Source organism: Phycodurus eques, chromosome 12 (genome assembly GCF_024500275.1).
Source record: "Phycodurus eques isolate BA_2022a chromosome 12, UOR_Pequ_1.1, whole genome shotgun sequence".
NCBI lineage: Eukaryota > Metazoa > Chordata > Actinopteri > Syngnathiformes > Syngnathidae > Phycodurus > Phycodurus eques.
In genome coordinates, this window is record NC_084536.1 from 24,281,057 (window position 1) to 24,306,615 (window position 25,559).

Sequence of the window (25,559 nt, forward strand, 5' to 3'; positions counted from 1 at the left end):
GTTGAATACTTACTCGTGAAAGGTGTCAATTCTGGTCCTGTTGGACCTCAGTGTGGCTTTTGATACAGTAGATCATAATATACTGCTGAACAGGTTGGAAACGCGGGTAGGACTAAATGGAACAGTCCTTACATGGTTCAGGTCCTACCCGGAGGAAAGGAGTTATTTTGTAACTATTGGAAGAGTTTAATCTCATCGAATGGCAATGACCTATGGGGTCCCTCAAGGGTCAGTTCTTGGACCCCTCCTGTGCAGCCTGCATATGCTACCCTTGAGTCACATTTTTTTAACTATGATAGCTATGCAGATGACGCACAGTTATAGCTAGCAGTGTCTCCAGATGACTACAGTTCAATTGAGGTGTTGTGTCACTGTCTAAAACAGATAAATATCTGGATGAGCCAGCATTTTCTTCAATTAAGCCACGACAAAACTGAGATCATTGTTTTTGGCAATAAAGAAAAGAGAATTGCTGTTAGTAAATGCCTGGAGTCACTCTCTTTAAAAACCAAAGACCAAGTCCGAAACTGGGTGTACCTGATTGATTCCGACCTGATTTTCAACAGTCATATCAAAACAATTACTAAAACTGCCTTCTACCGTCTGAAGAACATATTCGGAGTGAAGGCTTGCATGTGTCAAGCAGACCAGGGGCCTCATGTACAAAGACTTGCGTGGATTTCCTACTAAAACACGTCGTACGCTCAAATCCAGAAGACGTACGCACAAAAATATCCAGATGTATGATGAGTCTGTGCGCACGCATGAATCCAAGCACGTTTCCTTCGTACATTCCAAACAACGTGGAAATGAGCGCACATGCTGGAGTAGCCGACTCCTCCCTGTCCCTGGCCCACATTTAAATATGCAAATCATATTTAAATGAACCCTGCACCTGAGATCCCGATCTCTGCATGATCAGGAAAAAAGGGAAATGAGCAAGGTAATGAAGAAAAATATGTTTTCTGAATGTGAAGTTGCTCAATCTAGTGGAGGTGCGCAAGAAAATCCTCTTTGGCACGTTGTGCTCGTGCGTTAACAACACGCGAAAGAGAAGCGAATGGGACAAGCGCGTGTGCGGCTGTCGATGCTGTGGAGTCGCTGAACTAAAAAAGAACAGACATGAAGGTGGATGTGAAGCGCAGAATCATGGGTGTGGTGGGAGCACACGTGGCCGACTGATCACCCCACAAGGTTAATTCCATGTATTTTTAGAACTCATAACAGATATGTTCATACAGTAATCTACGCTCAGCCCTGTGAGATAAAGGTTCATGCGGAAATGTTGGATGCGTGGTATTTGTGATCAATCTTTTGAATTCAAATAGGAGCATATCAGAGGATATCAAAAACTTTGACTTCTTTTTGAAGACTCAATTTATTATTTTAACACACAGGAGAGGACACGCCCACTGAAAATAAATTAGTTTTTTAGGAGAAGAGGGGTAAATGATGTCATTTCAACACATTTGAATCATGTGCAACCGATGTACATCTTCAAATGAGTAAATTCAAAGGACTCTTTTTTTTTTTATCAGTGCAGTCGCAGCCACGCGCTACATGTTCGCGGGATTCGTCCACCGTCCCTGTCACCTCCTCCTTCTTTTTTCTCATGCTTTTTAGAGCACTTGCACTTTTCAATGATTATTTCTTGCACTGTACACTGTTTTAATTGTATTTTTTTTATTATTTTTTTTGTTTATAAACTCTTTTTTTCTTTGTTTTTAAATGCTTTTAATCATGTATAAATACATTTGCTTTGCTTTGTGAAATCATTTGTAGAAACTTTTACTGCTGCTGCATTATAACTGAATAGCCAATAATGCTAAATGTACAAGACATGTGCAGGTGAGTAACGGTACTACAATGATCAAAACAAAATAAAATCTATGATGAACTGAATACACAATAAGTGAAACATGATCTAGTAAGGGATTACTGTACATATAAACTGCTATATGAAAATGCGATTAAATTCAGCCTGGAAGCCAGCCAAGAACAGAATAAGAGGTTGTTTCTCCCAAAACTAATGATGATCACAAAAAAAACAAAAAGTGAGTTACCATGAAAATAATATTGAAAAGGAAATGCTGACATCCTGGTACTAAAACATCCTCATAACATCACAACATTATTCTCGGAGCGTTACCACGTTATTGACTTTTTTTCTCATGATGTACTAATTTTCTTTTCAGCAGAGCCTTAATATTTGCACAGACAACATGAAGACAAAGAACAAGGTTAATGCAATTAAACATCAATAACTATCATAGCCATCATGAAATTGTCATGCTTCAAGCAAAAATAATGATGTGCTTCATTTGGCTGTATGTTTTCACAAATCCTTTTAGGTCGCTTTCGACGATATCAGCGATTCAGGAGGGAGTGCAAAAGTGCTACATTCCTGGATCTGCACAACGGTTTTCCTGCAGGCAAGTCTCCATCTTACTCATCATCCTTAGATTTCTGCTGGTGGACAAGCCTTTCCTCCTCAAAGCAGGTTTTGGAGAAGGTGATCACTGAGTTTAGCATATAGCGCTGGCTCTTGACAGACACAATATTGTGTCCTTCATCTGGAAAAATCTGGGTGATGACAATTTGAGAACATTTATATAAGGTTTGTAAAGCAACTGCCAGTAAGTTACTGTAAACTTGAATTCACAGTATCGTAAAAAAAAAAAATACAACAAATAAAAGTGGGAAGTGAGTCATCTGAACTGGACTCTGGAGTCATGGGATTCATGGGAGTCGTGCACCAGTTGTGAATTACTATTGAGCCAATACTAGTTGATTACGTCCCCTGAACGAGGTGACATTCTGTGAAAGCAGCAATTGGCACCTGACTCTCGACCTCTACGATGAGCTTCCTCCAATGGAGCCATACTGCGACTATCAAACCCACATGTACAGTACAGTATATGACCGAAGCATATCCAACAATGCTTTTTTTTTTGCAACGGTGCCACATTGTTAGTGTTCAGTATTTCTACACAATCGAGTTTTATGATCATTCTCTTTCTTGTATTGTAGCATTTTCTCTCTCTCTCTCGTTATATACGTGTCTTGTAATTTACACCCAAATGCTTAAACACTGTGGAGCCATGAATATTACAATGCATGCTGGAACAGATATTACAGTACATTCTGTAAATTCCACAGTTATTCACCACATACCATGCACTAAAACACTGTAAAGTGATTACACTTGAATTCAATATAGCTTCCACTGCTTCATGGGATTTTGGTTGATGTCACACACCATAAACAGAAAATCAATGTTTTTATTCACTGTGGTGCTGATGAGTCACATGAGTAAACTGGAGGCTTGTTTGGCTTGCAGAAGAAGTCGGCCAAATTGACTACCCACAAGGAAGTTCATGCTTGTGTCACACCGTGGTCAGGTTTGTGTCGTCTGGGGTTTTTCCCATTTTTTTTTTTTTTTTCGGTAAGACTAACAATCCTCTCGTTTCAGAGCACTTCCCCTTCCTCGTGTCGCCCCTGATTCCTGATTGTCTCCACCTGTACCCCATTATCCTCGTGTGCTTAAATAGTCTGTGTCTTTGTCCATTTGCTCGATTCACTGAGCCTGCCCGTGATCCTTGTCACAGCCATTTTTTTTGTTTATAGATTGCATAGCTTAGTTGGTTCCTTTTGCTAACACAGCCTTTGGTTTTCCTCCTTTGGAGCTGCATTGACCGGTATGTCATTCGATCGCGCACACAACCCACAGATGCTGGATGAAACACAGCTAATATAGCTAATATAGCTCTCTCAGAATACTTAAGAACATGGAGACTGTTGTTCACACCTTTCCACTTGAACAACAGGGAATATCAAAGCACTGAATGAGGGCTTTCCAGATATGTTTTCAATATAACCTCATATGATACAACAAAGAAAGAAAATGTCACCAATCTGAAGTAATCACATCAGCTCATCTACGAAACTCATTTGTAAGATTTTTTTTCACAGTCCTAAATGACAGCACAATGTACATTTAAACACACATCGCAATTGTTTTTTGTCAATGTCTTTATGTCCCCAAAGTGTTCTGTAAATTGACTGTTTGTTGTACTAGAGCGGCTCCAACTACCGGAGACAAATTCCTTGTGTGTTTTGGACATACTTGGCAAATAAAGATGATTCTGATTCTGATTCTGATTCTGATATCAAGCGACATGATCGGGTTCACATAATGTACTTGCATGTTTCCAGCAGGCTAGCCGCTGCCACCTCATGCTGTTAGAATTGAGTAGTACACGTGCACAACTGAAATTGCTGACCTCACAAGCTTTCACTGAATTTTGCATGACAAAACATACTAGGCACTTTGAGCTAAAAATGCTATGCTACAACCCCAAATCCAACAAAGTTGGGATGTTGTGTTAAACATAAATAAAACAGAATACAATGATTTGCAAATCCTGTTCAACCTATATTTAATCAAATACACTACTTTATTGTTTTTAGCAAATAATCATCCATTCATCCATTTTCTGAGTCGCTTATCCTCACCTGGGTCGCGGGCGTGCCGGTGCCTAACCCAGCTATTATCGGGCAGGAGGCGGGGTACACCCTGAACTGGTTGCCAACCCATCGCAGGGCACAGACAGACAAACAAACAACCATTTGCACTCATATTCACACCTACGGGCAATTTAGAGTTGTCAATTAACCTACCACGCATGTTTCTGGGACGTGGGAGGAAACCGGAGTGCCCGGAAACAGTTCTGAGGACCGGGATTTTAATCCCGGTCCTCAGAACTGTGAGGCAGATTCTCTAACCAGTCGGCCACCGCCAAATAATCATTAACTTCGAATTTTATGATTATTTGGCGGTCTCTAAATCTCTAAAGTCTCTAAATTGCCCCTAGGTGTGAATGTGAGTGGGAATGGTTGTTTGTTTAAGTGTGCCCTGCAATTGGCTGGCAACCAGTTCAGGGTGTACCCCGCCTCCTGCCCGATGATAGCTGGGATGGACTCCAGCACGCCCGCGACCCTAGTGAGGAGAAGCGGCTCAGAAAATGGATGGATGGATGGATAGAATTTTATGGCTGCAACTCGTTCCAAAAAAGCTCGCACAGGTGGCACAAAAGACTGAGAAAGTTGAGGAATGCTCATCAAACACCTGTTGGAACATCCCACAGGTGAATGGGCTAATTAGGAACAGGTGGGTGTCATGATTGGGTAGAAAAGGAGCTTCCCTGAATTGCTCGGCCATTCATTCAGAAGCAAAGCTGGGGCGAGGTTCACCTCTTTGTGAACAAGTGCGTGAGAAAATAGTCGAACAGTTTAAGGACAATGTTCCTCAGTGTACAATTGCAAGGAGTTTAGGGATTTCATCATCTACGGTCCATAATATCATCAAAAGGTTCAGAGAATCTGGAGAAATCACTGCATGGAAGCGGCAAGGCCGAAAACCAACATTGAATGCCGGTGACCTTCGATCCCTCAGGCGGCCCTGCATCAAAAACTGACATCAATGTGGAAAGGATATCGCCACATGGGCTCAGGAACACTTTAGAAATCCAATGTCAGTAAATACAGTTCGGCGGTACATCCGTAAGTGCAACTTGAAACTCTACTATGCAAAGCAAAAGCCATTTATCGACAACACCCAGAAACGCTCTGGGCCCGAGCTCATCTAAGATGGACTGATGCAATGTGGAAAAGTGTTCTGTGGTCCGACGAGTCCACATTTCAAATTGTTTTTGGAAATCGTGGACGTCGTGTCCTCCGGACCAAAGAGGAAAAGAACCATCCGGACTGTTATGGACGCAAAGTTCAAAAGCCAGCATCTGTGATGGTATGGGGCTGTGTTAGTGCCAATGGCATGGGTAACTTACACATCTGTGAAGGCACCATTAATGCTGAAAGGTACATGCAGGTTTTGGAGAAACATACGCTGCCATCCAAGCAGCAAGACAATGCCGAACCACATTCTGCACGTGTTACAACAGCGTGGCTTCGTAGTAAAAGAGTGCGGGTACTAGACTGGCCTGCCTGCAGTCCAGACCTGTCTCCCATTGAAAATGTGTGGCGCATTATGAAGCGTAAATACGACAACGGAGACCCCGGACTGTTGAACAGCTGAAGCTGTACATCGAGCAAGAATGGGAAAGAATTCCACCTACAAAGCTTCAACAATTAGTGTCCACAGTTCCCAAACGTTTATTGAATGTTGTTCAAAGAAAAGGTGATGTAACACCGTGGTAAACAGGACCCTGTCCCAGCTTGTTTGGAACACGTTGCAGCCATAAAATTCTAAGTTAATGATTATTTGCTAAAAACAATCAAGTTGATCAGTTTGAACATGAAATATCTTGTCTTTGTAGTGTATTCAATGAAATATAGGTTGAACATGATTTGCAAATCACTGTATTCTGTTTTTATTTATGTTTAACACAACGTCCCAACTTCATCGGAATTGGGGTTGTAAAATGTGCACAACTTGCCAGGTCTGGAACAACGAATATGATGCTTGCGAAGCGACAGTTACATTAAATATTAGTTACATTAAATATTAGTAGAATTACAACATTACCACATTTTTAAATGAGAGAAGGAAAGTCACCTGCAGAGTGTAGTTAACATTAGATGCAGACAGGAGTTTGATCAACTCAGCAGAGTGCTGGAAATGAACAGTAGCTGAAAAACACAAATAATTAAAACTATATGATTAATATTGCAGGATATATCAGTCAATAAACCGTACTATGTATTACAGTCTTTGAGGTTTTTTTTCTAATTATTTCTACACACTAGAAAAAAGAAGCAACAGCATACTAGCAGGTTATGAATGCATATTAATGCACAGTTCCCAGCTGTCTTTACAGCTGGTCTCTTACATTTTTCTGTCAAAATACACAAATAATGAATCATAGCAGCACACTTGTCACACTGATAGGAATTGCTCGGGCAGCGGTGGAGCTTGGGCATGGACGAAGCCAGCGGCTATGCATTGTGTCAACTTTTGGATTTTGTTGCAGTACAACTTTTCCTACCTTTTAGCCTACTATTGTTTTAAAAAAAAAAAAAGTAAAACCAATCAAGCAACCTTGTGTGGTGGTGATGGAGACTCTGAAAACTCCCTTGTGCAAAGCCACCACTGACTTATATGAGGTTGCCGCTCCCGCGCCCCAAAAAAAGTCATCATTGAAATCAGCGAATGGGTGCCCAAGTGCCAATACGCAAGGATCGACTGTATACGTTGATATTTGTTTCCATCTTTGAAATGCTTGCATTTCAACAACAGGGATAAGTCAAATGAAGAAGCCGCTGGCCTCACTCTCAGAAGCGCTTTGGGGTTCAGCAACTCCAAATGAGTCACAGCTGTTGCAGCAGTTTTACTCACCATCTGCTGTGCCATGGATGATAAGAAATTTCAACTTGTCCTGTGATCTTACTTCTCCTGTGATGTTACCGAGCAGACTTGAAACCTGCCAGAGACAATAAATAATATACATGACTGAAAGAAAAAAAACTGTTTCCGTTTATTATATACAGCTCGATTTATATATCAAGATGTGACTGAAGTGTAGAATTTTAGTTTGAATTTGAGAGTCAACAAAAATATGTAATTTTCCTTTGGTGGATTGCAGAGCACCTCTGTTATCAGGCAGTCAATAGTTTTTGGGACAGTTGACCTAATTGTAAATGTAACCATAATGTGAGTGCATTAAATGTCTGGGAGGTAACTCCGAATTGTGTCCCTTCCATGGGCTGCAGACGTCATTGGAAATCACTTTTATTCGGGCAGCGCGAGTCCCGCCCTTCCAACCCTGATCCGGCAATTGAACGTTAGTTATGTATGAAAATGACCCTTTTCAAATTCCAAAACACCCTCGAGGGTACATTTAAACAGTTAAGATGATGCGCTTTTGCTGAGCATTTTTACGACGTACTCGGAAAAGATTTTTACTGACTTTGAATAATATTGTTATTGTGGCTATTTTACCGAAGCAGCTGTAGCATTGAAACAATATGACAAACACAATTTCCCCTTTCAACCTTCAGAATACAGCACACACACTCAACGCACACGTCAGTGTCTCCACAGACACTTGCGCAATCTTCATCTATCCATATAAATATATATCAAGCAGAGGTGTGGACTCGAGTCACATGACTTGGACTCGAGTCATGAATGTGATGACTTTTGACTCGACTTGACAATATGTTAAAAGACTTGCGACTCCACTCGGACAACGGTGACTCTGCACTTCACTTGGACTTGAGCCCATTGACTTTAGAAGAAATTATTATTTCTAATTATCGTTCAAGAGCTCATGCCCTGTTTGGCATGCTCTGGTTAAGGAATCTACCAAAAAGTAAAAATGTAAGTTAAATGTGACAGCTAAATAAACCACATACACAGAAAGGACAATGACATTTAACGTAATTATAAGGACAGTAATTATTGGCAAAAAAAAATAAAAAATCCACATTGCATTGTGAGAATTGCGCGGCTCGACGTCATGTTTGCCCGTTTACGTCAGCATTAGCAGCTAGCAACTATTTGTGAGTGTTCGCAAATAGTTGCACGGCCGCGTGCCGTCTGGGCTTCCTGTATGTTACAGTCTGGCTTAGTCAGTGCAGTGTTCTCAAGAATCAGCCTCACGCGGGTTGCGGGCGTGCCGGCGCCTATCCCAGCTATCTTCGAGCGAGAGGCGGGGTGCACCCTGAACCGGTCGCCAGCCGATCGCAGGGCACATGTAAACAAACAATCTTTTGCACTCACATTCACACCTACTACGCATGTTTTTGGAATGTGGGAGGAAACCGGAGTACCCGGAGAAAACCCACCCAGGCACGGGGACAACATGCAAACTCCACACAGGCGAGGCCAGATTTAAACCCGTGTCCTCAGAACTGTGAGGCAGATGTGCCAAGCAGTCGTCCACCGTGCCCCCATTAATAATTAATATGTGTAAATCTATGCTTCACTCAATGTGTCAGTAAATCAATTCATCTTTCAACTTTCCATCTCCGCATACAGACATGCAGACGCAATCATGACTGGTACAATATTGCCCCTTGAGGTCAAAAAAAAATTATCAAAAGTTCAATCAAAACCTTGTTTACGATTTTGCGCTGCTCTACCGGGATAGGTCGAGGTGCATATACTGTATACTCGAGCCTTGAACGGCTTGTGCTGCCTCCTATGTGCGGGGGTTTTCTCAAAGGGAAATTCATATTTCTCGAAATCAAATGAATAAAGCGGTCGTCACCACAGCATTAATAAGCCCGCATTCAAAGCCCCACGCCGTCTTTTGAAAAGACTGCAACAGATGCAGTAATATCGCATGCTTGGTTTTGGATGGATTGGTTTTTCCTGTTATGTATTTGTATGGCCCACACACATCTTTAGCACACCACAATGTTCAGGGTTAGGGTTGTCCGTTTCCAGACAGGAGACAGCCATTCACCAGATCAAATTGTAAATACATTTGGGTTTCGATTTAGGGAATTAAACAATGTTTCAGTGAATAATGACAATTCCTTTCCAAGAAAAGCTACACCATAACACAACCTGGTACTTGGGTTCTTCTTTCGGCAGATATCCAAAATATTTCTCAGTGAGAGCAGACCCTTTAGAAAGAGGAAGAGAAAACTATTATTTAGCTTGCATCGTGAGCAGGAGTATCATTGCTGATGCTATTTTGTTTCCCTTCCACGAATTGGAAGTTACCAAACAAAACCAATTTGCTGATGACGATTAATAATGACAATTGACATGAATTTATTTAAGATGATGAGGTGACTGGCCATACAGTAAAATTGTCATGAAACGATGACAAATATTTCCGTATATATTCTATTCTCCATATTCTATTTTATTTGCAGGTTAAATATTTGATTTTTAAAAGTAAAACTCTTCATATGTAAACAAAAATATGATTAATATGTACTTTTTATCCCCTGTATGAGCCTTGACATCTTACCATAAAATCTCCAATTTACTATTGGAGCGACCACTATTCCACAGCTGAAAGTTGAGCTGAAGGAGAGTAATAGGATCGATGTAAGAAATCCCCCATATGCCTAAAAAGGGTGGGAGAGAGAGAATTTTATATGGAACACATTTATGAAAAACAACAACAACAAAAAACTGCACGACAGTGGACCAACGCTATTTGCGGGGGAGAGGGAACAACACAAACTAATGGTTGCGGATAGGTGAAGTGATGTTCTACTGAGCTGTTGTGACGAGACTCCGCTGGTTTTGATGCCGTATTTAGTCCTAGTTTAATAAAGCTATCGTGAGCTAAAGCAGACATGCCTTTTGTCCAGTATTTCTCTTCCGTTGACTGTAAAATCCCAAATCTTATATAGCTGTTGTTAGATTTGTGATTGGATGAGCAAGTTATCCAGGTGGAACATTTTTCTGTGAATGACAGAGGATAGGTATAGGTATAGATAGTTGTGAATAGTGAATGCCAAACTGCAAATGCAACCCCAATTCCAATGAAGTTGGGATGTTGTGTTAAACATAAATTAAAACGGAATACAATGAGTGGCGAATCATGTTCAACCTATATTTAATTGAATACACTACAAAGACAAGATAGTTAATGTTCAAACTGATAAACTGGATTGTTTTTAGCAAATAATCATTAATTGGCTGCAACGTGTTCCAAAAAAGTTGGGACAGGTGGCAAAAAAGACTGAGAAAGTTGCGGAATGCTCATCAAACACCTGTTTGGAACATCCCACAGGTGAACAGGCTCATTGGGAACAGGTGGGTGCCATGATTGGGTACAAAAGGAGCTTCCCTGAATTGCTCAGTCAGTCATAAGCAAAGATGGGACAAGGTTCACCTCTTTGTGAACAAGTGTGTGAGAAAATAGTCGAATAGTTTAAGGACAATGTTCCTCAACGGACAATTGCAAGGAATTGAGGGATTTCATCATCTACGGTCCATAATATCATCAAAAGGTTCAGAGAATCTGGAGAAATCACTGCATGTAAGCGGCAAGGCCGAAAACCAACATTGGATGCCCGTGACCTTCGATCCCTCAGGCGGCACAGCATCAAAAAACGACATCAATGTGTAAAGGATATCACCGCATGGCCTCTGGAACACTTCAGAAAACCAATGTCAGTAAATACAGTTCGGCGCTACATCCGTAAGCGCGACTTGAAACTCTACTATGCAAAGCAAAAGCCATTTATCAACAACACCCAGAAACGCCGCCGGCATCTCTGGGCCTGAGCTCATCTAAGATGTACTGATGCAAAGTGGAAAAGTGTTCTGTGGTCTGACGAGTCCACATTTCAAATTGTTTTTGGATCAAAGAGGAAAAGAACCATCCGGACTGTTATGGACGCTAAGTTCAAAAGCCAGCATCTGTGATGGTATGGGGCTGTGTTAGTGCCAATGGCATGGGTAACCTACACATCTGTGAAGGCACCGTCAAGCCTGAAAGGTCCATACAGGTTTTGGAGAAACATATGCTGCCATCCAAGCAATGTCTTTTTCATGGACGCCCCTGCTTATTTCAGCAAGCCAATGCCACATTCTGCACGTGTTACAACAGCGTGGCCTCCGAGTAAAAGAGTGCGGGTACTAGACTGGCCTGCCTGCAGTCCAGACCTATCTCCCATTGAAAATGTGTGGCGCATTATGAAGCGTAAAATACGACAACGGAGACCCCGGACTGTTGAACAGCGGAAGCTGTACATCGAGCAAGAATGGGAAAGAATTCCACCTACAAAGCTTCAACAATTCGTGTCCTCAGTTCCCAAACCTTTATTGAATGTTGTTCAAAGAAAAGGTGATGTAACACAGTGGTAAACATGAGCCTGTCCCAGCTGTGTTGGAACGTGTTGCAGCCATAAAATTCTAAGTTAATGATTATTTGCTAAAAACAATCAGGTTTATCAGTTTGAACATTAACTACCTTGTCTGTGTAGCGTATTCAATGAAATATAGGTTGAACATGATTTGCAAATCATTGTATTCTGTTTTTATTTATGTTTAAGACAACGTCCCAACTTCATTGGAATCGGGGTTGTAGTATGCGGGGGTCCACTGTATTGTATTTGTGTATTACCTTTCCATAAACTGCAACTTTAGTCCCATCGATGTATGGGAGCTTGATGAGGTGTCTGGGGAAATAGCAGGAAAGTTAGCTAAACATGATTTGTCAAATGCAGTATGTAATTAAGTAGTGAAAGTAAATGAAGTATAATAAAGTCATTCAATAAAATGAATATTTTGTGTTTATAATGGCTGGTATGTTTTGTTTACCTTTTGGCACACAGCAATAAGTTTCTTCCAACAGTTTTTCAAGACAATGTGGTTGGCTTGAAATATGTATTTGCTGCTGTTCAGGGTTGTCAGTATACGTATATGCAGGTACTTCGTTCTGTTTTTAAATCTGTTTTTCAGCGCACATTTTTTGTTTGTTGATCGCAAAGCTATTACATCCTTATTTGCTTTTGCTGTACATAGTTTTACAGTGTTTGTTTTTATACTTTAGTAGATTTTACGCATAGTAAATTCTGGAATAAGTCTTTTTGTAACGTTTGTATTTCAGGTCTCAACTTTACAGTACCTCATTGTTTGAATTCAGCATTTGAAATGGAAATCCAAATTTGATTTGTCCATTGTATCTACCTATTGTATGTATGTAAGACATTTAGACTGCTACTGTAGTGTCATGTTTTTATTTGACTCATGCACTCATCGTTGGTGAAAGCTGACATGCAGTTTACGAGGACAAAAAAACTGAAGGTTCAGTCTGTACAGTAGATTATTAAAGTTTTATAAGCCTGAGCCTAACAACTTCACGGAACGACAGAATTCGTTATTAGGTAAACAGAAAAATAAGAATCAGAAATAGGTGAATATCAACCTGTGATCGGCCGTTTTGATTTCAAATTTTGAAGAATAAAAGAAAGATTCCTACTTTACAGCTGCGATCTGGTCCGCAACGTCAACAGTGCCCAGTCGCCGGTGGACCTCTTCCAGGACCCTCTGGCCCTGGAAGCTGCTGCCTCGACCGTCCAGACGAGCCACGATGACGTTCTCCAAACTGATAAGCACCGAATCCCAATTGATGCTGAAGCGGTCACTCACAGTCTGACCACCGGGGGCGCTGCCACTTAAAAAAAAAAAAAAAAAAGAGAAGCACAACATTGCATATCGATTTAATTATCGGTTTTCTTTCTTCATCATAATTATTTTTCTAACTTTTCATTTTGAGAAACATTGCAATAAAAAACAAAACAACATATGCATAAAGATTTAATAAGTAATGTTCAATGTATATTATGAAAAACTTACAGAATAAGGAGAAGTGGATGCTTATACGTTTCATCGAAATCATTGGGGACAATTAACTCCATAGGAAGAGCTGCAAAACAAGTCATATCAGTTCATATGTAAATAATCCGCAAACACTGCTTAAATTGGGTGAAATCAATTCAAATGACTCACATTTGTGTCATGTTTATTGCATCAACAGTCAACAGGGCACGTTAAGAAATAAAATATTGAATCAACCTACACAAAATGCAGGTTAACGTCACATTGAAAGCTAAAAAATTCAAACCGTGATCCCAGATGGTTTATGTCTGACCCTGTCATGTTACATTTAATAATGCTATTTATTAGTTCGAGTTATGAGTTATCTGACACATTTGAATTGGAATTGGGTTTTTTTTTTCATCATTGATACTATGGTGTTAAAAGTGAAGGAAGAATTTGTGAACACAGGTTTACTACTGAATGTTTGCCACAAGCTCAATGAAAAACACATATATTTATAAATGCCAGTGAAAAATAATTGAACTTTTGAAGGCATCTGATTCTGGTTAAGTTTATTACGTTGTGTAAGCACACTATCACAAATAGAAAATGGTAGCCAAATGTATTCAGCTTAAAAGTCGAATGCATATTCCGCTGACACATTTCCTTTTGAAGGACCGTTACATAATGCAATGCTAAGGTGATCATAGGGGAAACCAATGCAGGTCATAAGGTGGTGAACTACTGCATTTCAAAGATGTTGATGACACTGTATCATGGTGCTAATAAAGACACTTCACGCTCAGGCTGTATTTTCGTGACCGCCGTAAATCAAGAGCGGCCCGCAGCGCACGCGGAGGCGAGTTCGACAGGGTTTTGGTCATTTTGCAGACAAACGGTAGATCTTGAGCAGCTGTGAGCGTGAACACAGCGGATTTCAATCATGTCCAATCAAACCAGCTCCTCCCATTCCCTTTAAATATGGCGCAGTGACAGATGACGACGCATCGTCACTGCTCTTGGCCGGTGTGACAACAGACAAGGTGAGTGGGTAGCTAACCATCTTATTTAAAAAAAAAAAAAAGCTGGTTAGCTAGTGGTGAGCTTCTGATAACTGCTGGCAACTTAAATACGGCCATAGACCAAATGTATCTATTCCCACCCCTAATCGTTTGTGTGCCTCCCCATAGCTGTGCCAGCCAGGTGGGATGATTTTAAAAATATATATAATATTGATGATGATGATAATAATAATAATGGATTCGAGGCATTGATTTCTATATCCAAATTGGCAAACACCCAGCGAGCCTCGCGCTTGCACGAAAATCAGGATACGCCAGTTTTTGCACATGGCCGCATATGCGCCATCTACGAAAATACAGCCCACAATGTTAACTTTAAACATATGGGCATATTATTGTATTACCATACCAACATTGTTGATTTGTACAGTTCTTTTTTCCCGTTTTGGTAATTTTCGGTTGATCAGAGCGTGTTGTAATACTGTGTTCTTCTCCAGAGTCATATAGTCTGTTGATGACAGTGCACACAAACAATTTGATAGAGTCAAAAACAAAAGACATGTATGGTGCAAATAAAGCATAAATCAGATTAAAAGATGCTCAACTAATATATTTTACCGTGATACTGTCCAGGACAAAATAATGATTGACAATTACATCGCTAGATGTGCAGATTAAACTGTGATGCAAGAGCTAAATTGTTTTACCAAAACTAAGCAAACTGTATGGTAAGCATAGAGTCAGTAGATGCAAGAAGATCATTACTTTGTCACGACACTTGGCCATGCCCAAATTGTTTCAGTCTTGAAGGAGACATATTGTACTTTTTTCCCCCCCACAATTTAAAACAGTTCCCTGGTGTCTTAATAAAAGGTTCCTGGCATTTTTTCGGTCAAAATACACAAGGTTTAACGAATACATCCATCCATCCATTTTCTGTACCGCTATATCCTCACGCGGGTCGCGGACGTGCTGGAGCCGATCCCAGCTATCTTCGGGCGAGAGGCGGGGTACACCCTGAACTGGTCGCCAGCCAATCACAGGGCACATATCAACAAACAACCATTCACACCTACGGGCAATTTAGAGTCTCCAATTCATGCATTTTTTTGGGGATGTGGGAGGAAACCGGAGTGCCCGGAGACAACCCACCCGGGCACGGGGGGAACATGCAAACGCCACACAGGCGGGGCCGGGATTTGCCTCCCGGGACTTAGAACTGTGAGGCAGATGTGCTAACCAGTCGTCCACCGTGCTGCCTGAAAGAATACAATGAATTATAATTGCAATGCAAATAAGTCATTTTTCAACAACCCTCCGTTCTACGGGGCCAATGTGCTTTCATTGCCATGTAGCACACAGGTGGAGATGGGGCTTTGCAAGTAGGAAAGAGGCTGCTTTTTCTCACACAGCCCTGTTCTAAAGAGAAAGACGAGCAGGAAAAGAGAGAGAAACCTCGTGGAGGCAACACTTCGTCACCGAGGTGCTTCTAAATTAGCACACGGCTGCGCACGCGGCGGACACTTCTCCTAACACAAATACCTTGGAAATGTTTGGACTGGATGATCTTCGCCCAGTCTAGCCAGCAAGTCATTGGTGGACAAACACAGTGCGGGATGGTTATGATGTAACTTTGCCAAATTCTGAATGTTTCACTCACACAAACACTTTCCAAATTTGGCAGCTAACAAAAGATTGACTTCACCCTCGATAGGTGAGCGAGCACTCCAGAGACTCGACCAATTGTATAGAAGCAAGTAAAAAGTCCATTTTTCAGAATATTTCACCTTTCCGATGGAGACTGCCTAAGACTTATGTGCAAACATAAGTCTGAAACATAATGTCTAAAATATGAATGGTATGGAAATTCCAAAACAATATACAGTTGAGATTCCCTTTTCTTGCCCGAGTTCTTACCTTTCATTTTCTTGAATCTGTGCAGAGTAGTTTGGGGTATTCCAGGGCCTGGGGAAATTCAAGAATAAGAGAATAAGTGTGCTTTGTGGAACTCAACAATAAACTGAAGAGACCCTTGTTATGTGATAACCTTGAATTATTTCCCTTCAGTGTTCCATAGTACAGCTGACTGACTACTGCTATAAGCATTGAGCTTGGATTAATTTCTAGTTCAGATAGTCAGCTACACAAATAAACAAACTATTAAGACTAAGATATATCAATATAATGGCGAGCGAGTCGGCTGGGTGCGGTAACGGAACTGTTGAAGCGTCCTGTCAATCCCTTCTGAATCTAAAGTGATTGACAAATGACCAATGAGCAGCCGGCGTCGGGCAACACTGCGCAGGTGGTGGAGGCGCTTAAGTGAACTGAGTGATTCGTTCAGTGAACTGGTGTACTGAGGAACTGAAGAACGATTCGTTCGTTGAACTTATCGTTCACGATCCGTTAGACACGAGTGATTTGTTCGTGGAACTTCTTTGTTTGCGATCCGCTGAGGAGCGATGTACTCGTACGATGAGTGATTTTTTTTCGCGCGGCGGACCGACGTACTACGCAGTGAACTTACTCATGAGTGATTTGAACCGCAAGTCGGGGGATAACGTTCACTAGCAGCTTCCAGCGAACGGCTAATTTCTGAGTCAGTCAAGCACACATATTTAAAAAAAAAAAAAGTAAAATAAAAATGAATAATAATTAATAATAAATGTTTCTACGTACACATACATATCATTCCCTCTGTGTCTGGTGAAACAAAAGTTTTAAGATATTGACATTATATACTGTATATAATAAGAAAGACAGTGCTGGGAGAAGTCAGGCCCCTGAAAATGTAGCCCCCTGACAGTTGCAATTGAATGGCCATGCTGTGCATAGTTGTAATGTGGGAGTCAGATGCTATGTTCGTGACACAGATTAAAACAAATAAAAAATAAAAAACTGCAAACTGAAATAAGTAAAACTGATGACATACCTCTACATTGGAGAAGAACATGCTGATAGTTTGTACTGAGCACAGCGTCATAGTAAGTACACTGTGACTTGAAGAGGGAGCAGGTGAGGCATTGTTTATGAAACGGTTCCACAGCTAAGACCCTTTTGGACAAGAATGACATACAGCAGGGGCGTGTGAATACTTTCTGTCTTGTACGTCAGTACAAGACATTTGCCACTAACACGTAAGTAAAATAGCCAACAAACAGACATACTGTACAAAACATACTAGCAGCATAACCTACTCACAGAAATTACGCATATTTGGCTTTCAAGCAAAATTTAAGGATGAACTAAAACTGTATATATTTATATTTGAACCTTTATTTATCCAGGTAGGGCAATTGAGAACAGATTGCCGAGCTGGCCGCAGACAACTGAAGACGAGTATTTGTCAATTCATGGATCAAATACCTGTTGTGAAGTTTGTTGTTCCCCTCGACAACAGCAAGTTGTGCAAAAAAAGTATTGAACTGTTGAACAGTTGGACGTGCATTCAAAAGTGTAGAGAAGTTCAAATTAAATTCACCTGCAAAGGTTATAGTGCATTTAGGTCCGCCCTGAAATTTCACCCCATAGCCAAACAGTGAGTAATGTATGTTACAGCTAATAATCAATGCATGATTAAACTATCAAATGAAACAAACTAACATTGTTTGGATACTTTTCAATAATTGCTTTCTTGTTTTGAGTTTTACAAAACGACTGCTAGGGTTCTATATTCTCCCATATTCTCAAAATCAGAAAAGGCGCTTTTCCCTCTGCGCCCATTCTGCCGTCCAGTAAATCCTATCCTTTGTGCATCTTCTGGCCATGTACACACTTTGGGTAGAGCAACACTGGGCGTTCCCTCTCATTTCTGGTCTTGCGCATATTCTGCCAAAGACTTCAGTCTGTAGCCAGTCTACCGCCCTGAGAAGGTGAAACATCATGTTGTACGTTTCGATTCGGTCCCTTGCTCCGAGACCCGACCACTGCTGATGGACACCTGGCCCTATACGCTCGGCTGTGTCCCAACCACGTTACGCCGACCGACGGCTGAACGTCAACATATTGTGTTGTATTAATTAATACATTTTCATGCATTGGGAGTTTGTATGAAAACACCACAAAAATGCAGTCATCTTAATGGCACGATGGTGTGTTAGATTTGGAATAATTTCATAATTTCATATTTGATCTCATCGTCGGTCATGAAATCCGTTTAAGTGACGACACCGGCGTGTGTGGCTCCGGTGTTGCTGGGCAACGGCTGATCAACAACCGGCTCGCTCGCTTTATTATTGATGGCCTTCCAAATGCGGAATAAATGGCAAATATTGGACAATATGTACTTAACAGAGATTAGAGAATACAAAGTGAAGTACGAAGTAGCCCGTTCGACGGGCGGCGCCCACGTCTTACTGAGCAAGGATGCCCCACTGCCAGATATCCTCACAGGGGTAAATTTCACATTTAAAGTGTGACATACTAGAGCCTCCGAGTAGATTTCAAAGGTCTCAGAAAAACTCCCCATTCTGCAAACTCTACCCACCTGCAGACTCGAATGAGTCACGCCTCTCAATGGCCGAGTACGCACGGTGGCTGCGTCAGAAGCTATTACGGGAGAATCGTCGTAACTTGAAAGCGCGTAAAATACTGACTTACGCACCAACGGGGGAATATGGCCATTGATGCGCAAATGTTGCCCTCAGAAATTCCTTCAGTGTCTGTACCTTTTTTTAATATGAACCTCTACAGCAAAATACATATGATTGGATACCTGTATAACTGTTGTTGTGCTGTGCCAGTCTCTTTGCTTAGGAAGTAACTGAAAAACAAAAGTCCACGTTTTTACCAGAACATATTTCTCAAGCTTTGACATTATGTTCTGTTTTTATCTAATTGTAATTCTCCGTACACAGATTTAGTGCTCTCATCATAGCCCAGAATTTGGGAGACCTCCCAGCTTCCTGAAGTCAAGGGGCGAAGTTTGATGTCATCTCCCTTGAACAAGGACGAGAAAAACCAATTTATGGCAAAGCAAACAGAACCAAACACAAAAGCCAAAACATGAGCTAATATGTCATGAAAAGCCGATCATGTTTTTAATCCGAAAGTGGATTATTTCTATCATCGGTGTTTTCCATGGGAAAACCTGTTTTTAAATACAAGCAAATAAGAGGTGGACCACTGCCCCATAACGCTCTTCAACCTTGACATTTCACTGTACACAAGGCAGAGAACAGCAGAATTCAATTGACTGCATTTGACACAAGCTTGTATTAGTTTTACTCGGTTGGAGATCATGGTCACGTGGTGGAATGCTCCAAGTACAACGTGTTTTATTGGCAGCGTCGTGAAGAATATCGTACAGTCCTTTGAAAACATTGGCTCGTCATTCTAGGAAAAAACACAGTCAAGAAAAAAAAAAAACACAGTCTTTTTTATCCATAAATATCTTTAGTGAATGTAAATCACACAATAATTCATTTAAATGAATCTCCAGATGCACTGATAAGAAGACAATACACTTTGTTCTTTGTGGCCCTTGGATTTTACAATATGCGGCCCTCAGAGGAGAACGTTTGGACACCCCTGGTAAAGATTCTCTTCTGTTTCATGCTTATCGTTTTATTAGTTTCATCTCATCTGGTCACAGCTGCTCCTATTGTGTCACCCAATCAGCCCCTTAGCTTCTCTCCTGTCTTTTCAATTGTGTTTCTGTAATTAGTCTGTGGGCATTAAGTTCCCCTGTTATGTTCAGGCTTTGTCTGATCCCTTGTGTTTTTTGTCAGATCATTTTCAAGTGTCCTATTTCCCAATGTCTTTTTTCGATTTTGTTGTTAGATTTTTCCATTTTTCTCAGTAGCGCAGTAATGCTCAGTTTCTTTTCATACTGTAAATACTGACAGTTTGCTGCCTGGGTCTGACTATCTCCAACAGTCCTCATCGTTGACACCATCTAATTCGTGCTGTAAGTCCTGGAGAAAGACTTCTCTGTTTGTGCATTCCAGCTGATATTCTTCAGATTAATTCCAACTGATATTTGAGTTGAGAATTTGTGCAACATCTTCTCATGTAACGTTAACGGTTCACTCACTGTTATCACAAAGTAGGCGTATGATGTTTTGAGAGATGTACTTACCTGTCGATCGAGCCACTTATCTGACATCATCACTTGTATCTGAAATGAGGAGACCAAATCACAACAGGGTCATACAGTTTCTATACATTTTTAATGATTATCTGAGAAAATTCAGACGAAACATCCTACCTTTGTGCATTTATTAGTAGATATGACACAGAGTGTAAGAATGGACATGTTTTGTGCCCGATTTAACCAGCGCACAGCAAGTTTGTCCACTGTCACCCATTTCACCATAGTGATGTAGTATTGACTAAAATGAAGAAAGAGAACGGAGTGAGAACATAAGAATGCAGTTTTAGTTTGTCAAAGACTGTATTTTATAACAAAATGTGACTCTAGTTTTACCTCTTCACGAGACTGTCCGGTGGTAACAGTGTAGTTGTTTGGGAGCTGCCATCAAGAATTACAACATAAAGGCTTACAGTGGGATTGATTTGACCCATCTATATCAACATAAGAAGAATATCAGTTGAATTAAATCAAATCAAATGTTGGTTTCATAATAAGTTATGATGGCAAAACTTGGGGGAGGGGGGGGGGGGGTCGTAGTAATATGCGACAATTTGCATATGTCCATTCGGAGAGAAAATTGTAAGGTACAATACGCAGGCCCTGTAGCAGGCAAGCAAATCATGGTTCATGTTATTCACAAATAACTGCATTAACTAGCTTCATGATGTGATTTAGCATGTTTTGACAGCAACAGACCTACTGACTGTTATTGGTAGTTACCACTGCTGTCTAATGAACTGTGAAAAAGACAAACAATGCTTTCAAAAATTAAGAATCAAGCAAAAACATGTTCAAACAAGCATAAAGTAGTGTGAAGCTATCCCTGCGGCAGGACATTACAACGCCACTGTGAGCATGTCGTTTTCTTGCTATTGTGCGACCACCAATCACAGTTCTAAACTGCTGTTCGAACTCTTGCCTATTTATTTGTTTTTGAACGAAACATCTTAATTGGGGTACATGTTTTTACCACAGTTGTACTGTTCGTAATTTTTCACCGAATGGCTGCTTCAGAGGGGAGTGCACATTGCCGACTGCTTGGTGTTACAGCAAATTGGATATTGTAGGTTAGTGAGATAAATTCAAATATGATAAGCACTCTGCATAGCCACAGCACATTAAATCTTCCAGTTGATGCCAGCCTGACAAGTCTTCCCCTAAACATGATCCTGAACCAACAAACGAGGTTGCCGCGTGCATTATTGCCTTTCTGCTTGTTCTACATAATTCATCTTTAATCAGAGAGGTCTTTGAGACACTTGAGAGTCTGCTAACTTGATTGTCTTTCTAAAATACATTTAAAAAAATAACTCCCTCCTCTATTGAGGAGAACTGCAGAAATCTGCAGTTGTGTACTGCTACGACACATGGTTTGGTTTGATGACAGTATGATGAAGCTATCGAGAGGTGTATGCCTTGAAGAAGTTACTGAGGTTTATGTTTGAAAAAGCGTCATTTAAACTATAGATTTGTTTTGTGTTGTAAATTCTATAATCATGATATCCATCCATCCATTTTCCGTACCACTTATCCTCACTAGAGTATCGGGAGCTTGGCGCTTATCCCAGCTGACTCGTAGCGAGAGGCGGGGTACACCCTGAACTGTTTGCCAGCCAATCGCAGGGCACATATCAACAAACAACCATTCGCACTCACATTCGCACCGACGGGCAATTTAAAGTCTTCAATCAACATACAATGAATGATTTTGGGAAGTGAGAGGAAACCCAAGTACCCGGAGAAAACCCACGCAGGCTTGGGGAGAACATGCAAACTCCACACAGGAAGGCCAGATTTGAACTCAGGAAATACACTTCTTTTTATAACAGTAAAGACAAAAGTGCATACCGGTAAAAACATAAGCACACAGCTTCATAAAAATCATGTGAGTTGCACAATTTACATGTGTTGCCCTTCAAACTCTGCAGATAGAAGTGCTTAAATTGTCCTAACTACTAACCAGGCATGGAGAGAACATGCAAACTCCACACAGGGATTTGAACCCCTGTCCTCAGAAGTGTGAGGCGGATGTGTTAACCAGTCGTCCACCGTGCCGCCCATATTCATTCATATCTCAGAAAAAAAAAACACCATTATTTTGCTATCTGCTATTGTGTGAATACGAAAATAGCTCCCTCATCCTGGCACTGCAGATCACTCTGCTCTATTGCACCAACATAATGAGGCTCTCTTCAGTAGCATTAACAGTAAAGGCGGTAAAGAATGACCGTTTGTAAAAGAGGCAAGAAAAGGAACTCTGACACGAAGTTGCATTTCTGTTAGTTTCCATGGAAAAGGCATATTAAGCAATAGGAGAAGAACCCAATACAGTATATCCAAACGGCAATCAGGAGTTTCGAAAAACATGCTGCAAATCACAAAACTTCATTTCGGACACCTAACGGGTAAAGACATTTTGCATTAAACGTTTGAAAAAATATTACTTTACAACATGCTTTTTCCTTATGACCTTGAGATGGAAAAAACTGCTAATACTCCATCCATCCATCCATTTTCTGTACCGCTCTATCCTCACAAGGGTCGCGGGCGTGCTGGAGCTTATCCCAACTATCGTCGGGCGAGAGGTGGGGTACACTCTGAACTGGTCGCCAGCCAATCGTAGTAATTAAAATACTAATATCTGTAAAACGTATTGATTGCAAAAGGAAATTCAGCGGCCCGTGTCTTAACCGTTCGTCATTGATCAAATTATATTAAAATGATGTCAATCAGTCAAATGTAATTGCCAACCAAGTACTGACATTTTATTCAGCTTGTAGGTAAAAGACGTCTTACCGTCAAAGTCTTACCTTTGGGTATGGGTACTCTTTCCCCCTTGGATAAATAGAACCCATGTAACATGGCAGGAGCATGTTTGGGACTAGGGAGTCATTGATGGTCAGGTAAGCAAGTCTTGAGCCATCAGGTGACCACCAGTGAGCTGTTTGAGTGTGCAAAACCTCCTCTGATAAACCAAGAGAGTCCAAATTGGAAATGCGAACCAGGCAAATGCAACAGCTTGAAATATAATGATTTAGCACCTAATAATTGTCCTTTTTCATATGTCTTACTGGAGATGGCTGTGGCACATTCGATATCAAGATAAACATGGCAATAATGTCTGAAATTTTGTGTCATTTTTATCAGCCAATTCAGGAAGGTAATACTGGCGCAATAAATGATAGTTTACCTTCATATAGCCAGTCTGCAATGCCGTTGAAAATGACCCCCTCCTGTCCAGATGACGTGAGTCTCCAAGAGCTGCTCTGAACATCTGATTGGTAGTAAATGTTGTTTTCAAATATGTATATCTGTGTGATAAAAAAGAAAAGAAAAGAAAACAGGGTAAGCCCAAGTCAACTATATCAAGGAGGAAGATTTTAAATCAACTCTTAAGTAGAGCGTGCCTGTCCCTGAACAAAATAGGAGTCCGATAACTGACAATTTTGAGTGATTGGTTTATGTCAACAAGTACACAGATAATACCGTAATTTCTCGTGTATAATGCGCTCCCATGTATAATATGCACCCCCAAAGTTGACCTCAAAATTCTGTAAAACCCTGCTACCTATGAAATAATGCATTTTTACAATGGGATTACGCCATCGAGGGGTCTCGCACAGGACGCCGTCCAACCTAGCGCCGCCACAGTCAGCGGAGGATACAGTACACACTTACTTGCAGTATGGGACTGTGCAATCAGCTGATTTGATGCACTTCTCTAGGGCAGCGGTCCCCAATACGTTTTGCACCCTGGTCTGGTTTCACATAAAGACATTTTGATTGAGGGTCGCATCATTAGTTTCGTGGAAGACAACATTACTTGAGCTCCACATCTACCATTGTGGTTAAAAAAAAAAAAAAAAAAAAAAACAAAACAGTGCTGGGGACGCGTAAGAAGGTGTAAAAGGACAGAGTTCTGGAGATATATAAAGTCAGCTTGCCTTGCAATAACTTCAAGATAAAAAGTAACTGTGAGATTGTTTTCTATGAAACAAAAACAACCATCATAATGATTTATAGAGTGCAATGGTGGGTACGAGAGCTTGCACCTGTTATAAAGCGGATAGCAGCGTGATGCGCAGAGCCCGCCTTTTTAAACTGTATGAAATAATGCAGTTTTATCAGTGTTGAATTAACTTGAAAAAACATTTCTGTTCAACCCTTCGGTGACTGAGTCGTAAGTTTATCTGAATAGATGGCTTACCAGCTGCTGACCACCAACACCCCAAGAAGCAAACTGGAGGACTGAATTGGAGACTTCTGGAGGATTTAGCTCCAGCACTTCCCTGGTCAAATAACAATGATAAAACAGACAAAAAAGATTCTTACGTACAAGTCAAAACTCTTGTCAAAGGCCAGGATTATTGTAAGAAAAAGCTTGTTCTTTGCTTACTGACCTTGTATACAGGTTGTAGATTAGGTACGATGCCATGAAAGAGTGTTGATACACCTAAAAGGTGAAAAAAGACCCAAATAACACACAATTGGAAGTTGTTGGATTTTGTAAAAATGCTTTCCTTTATCTAGCATGCACTAACAAACACTTTTTGAGCAGATTAGAAAAGTTAAGTAAATCTAGCACTGAAAAAGCAAAACCCATTATTCGTGACACTTTGCGACTCCGTGACAAAAATGGCAGCTCCGGAGGATGCATGAGAAGCTATTATAACTGCCTATTTGACGATGTTCCCAGCAGACTACACCACTGTGCTTGTCTTAGAAGACAACTCGGAGAATTGTTTGCACGTAGCAACGCAAGGTGTTTAAATTGACAAAATTACAATTCAGGCTTTTGGCACATCTGTGTCATCCAGTTTTATGAAGCACCTGTTTGCTATAGGAGCTTTTGAGCTAAAGTACTGAAATTTCATATTACAAATGACTGTTATGAGAAATTCAAACTTTAAAATGCACTATGCATACATAGGGTAAACCTTGCAATGCTGATGGTTTGGCAAAGAAAAATGATCTTGCAAATCCAGCTTGCCAAGACGATATGTTTACGTGTGAACAAAGATCTCAATGGCAAGGCAGAAAGAGAATCGGGTGGATACTTTAAAGATGAATTCGGGATTGCTCATTGACGATTGTCAAAGTTGTTAAACCATCTCAGACAATCCTATGTCCCTCTGATGACTATGGAACATACAGTAGATAATTGATTATGATAACAAGCGCTAACATA

The 25,559-nt window shown here is 40.8% G+C and overlaps 1 protein-coding gene across 3 annotated transcripts in view; it reads right to left on the reverse strand.

Moving 5' to 3' along the window:
* Positions 1-1,423: 1,423 nt before the first annotated feature.
* The window catches only part of LOC133411026 (inactive dipeptidyl peptidase 10-like), a 57,726-nt gene continuing 33,590 nt past the window's right edge, over positions 1,424-25,559 (reverse strand). For 2 of the 3 annotated variants that reach the window (XM_061692820.1, XM_061692821.1), the window contains 21 exons: positions 24,772-24,824; positions 24,579-24,660; positions 23,562-23,682; positions 23,182-23,336; positions 20,705-20,802; positions 20,486-20,609; positions 20,357-20,395; positions 19,504-19,611; positions 19,130-19,215; positions 18,992-19,039; positions 17,210-17,331; positions 16,195-16,242; positions 14,687-14,785; positions 13,292-13,361; positions 12,915-13,109; positions 12,057-12,111; positions 9,945-10,044; positions 9,533-9,591; positions 7,355-7,439; positions 6,575-6,648; positions 1,424-2,583 (listed from right to left, as the gene is read on the reverse strand). In XM_061692820.1, the coding sequence (XP_061548804.1) occupies positions 2,446-2,583; positions 6,575-6,648; positions 7,355-7,439; positions 9,533-9,591; positions 9,945-10,044; positions 12,057-12,111; positions 12,915-13,109; positions 13,292-13,361; positions 14,687-14,785; positions 16,195-16,242; positions 17,210-17,331; positions 18,992-19,039; positions 19,130-19,215; positions 19,504-19,611; positions 20,357-20,395; positions 20,486-20,609; positions 20,705-20,802; positions 23,182-23,336; positions 23,562-23,682; positions 24,579-24,660; positions 24,772-24,824 (1,959 nt within the window). In that variant the 3' untranslated portion in view covers positions 1,424-2,445. Of the gene's footprint in view, positions 2,584-6,574; positions 6,649-7,354; positions 7,440-9,532; positions 9,592-9,944; positions 10,045-10,294; positions 10,388-12,056; positions 12,112-12,914; positions 13,110-13,291; positions 13,362-14,686; positions 14,786-16,194; positions 16,243-17,209; positions 17,332-18,991; positions 19,040-19,129; positions 19,216-19,503; positions 19,612-20,356; positions 20,396-20,485; positions 20,610-20,704; positions 20,803-23,181; positions 23,337-23,561; positions 23,683-24,578; positions 24,661-24,771; positions 24,825-25,559 lie in introns of those variants that run through there. The other variant, XM_061692823.1, reaches the window with a different exon arrangement.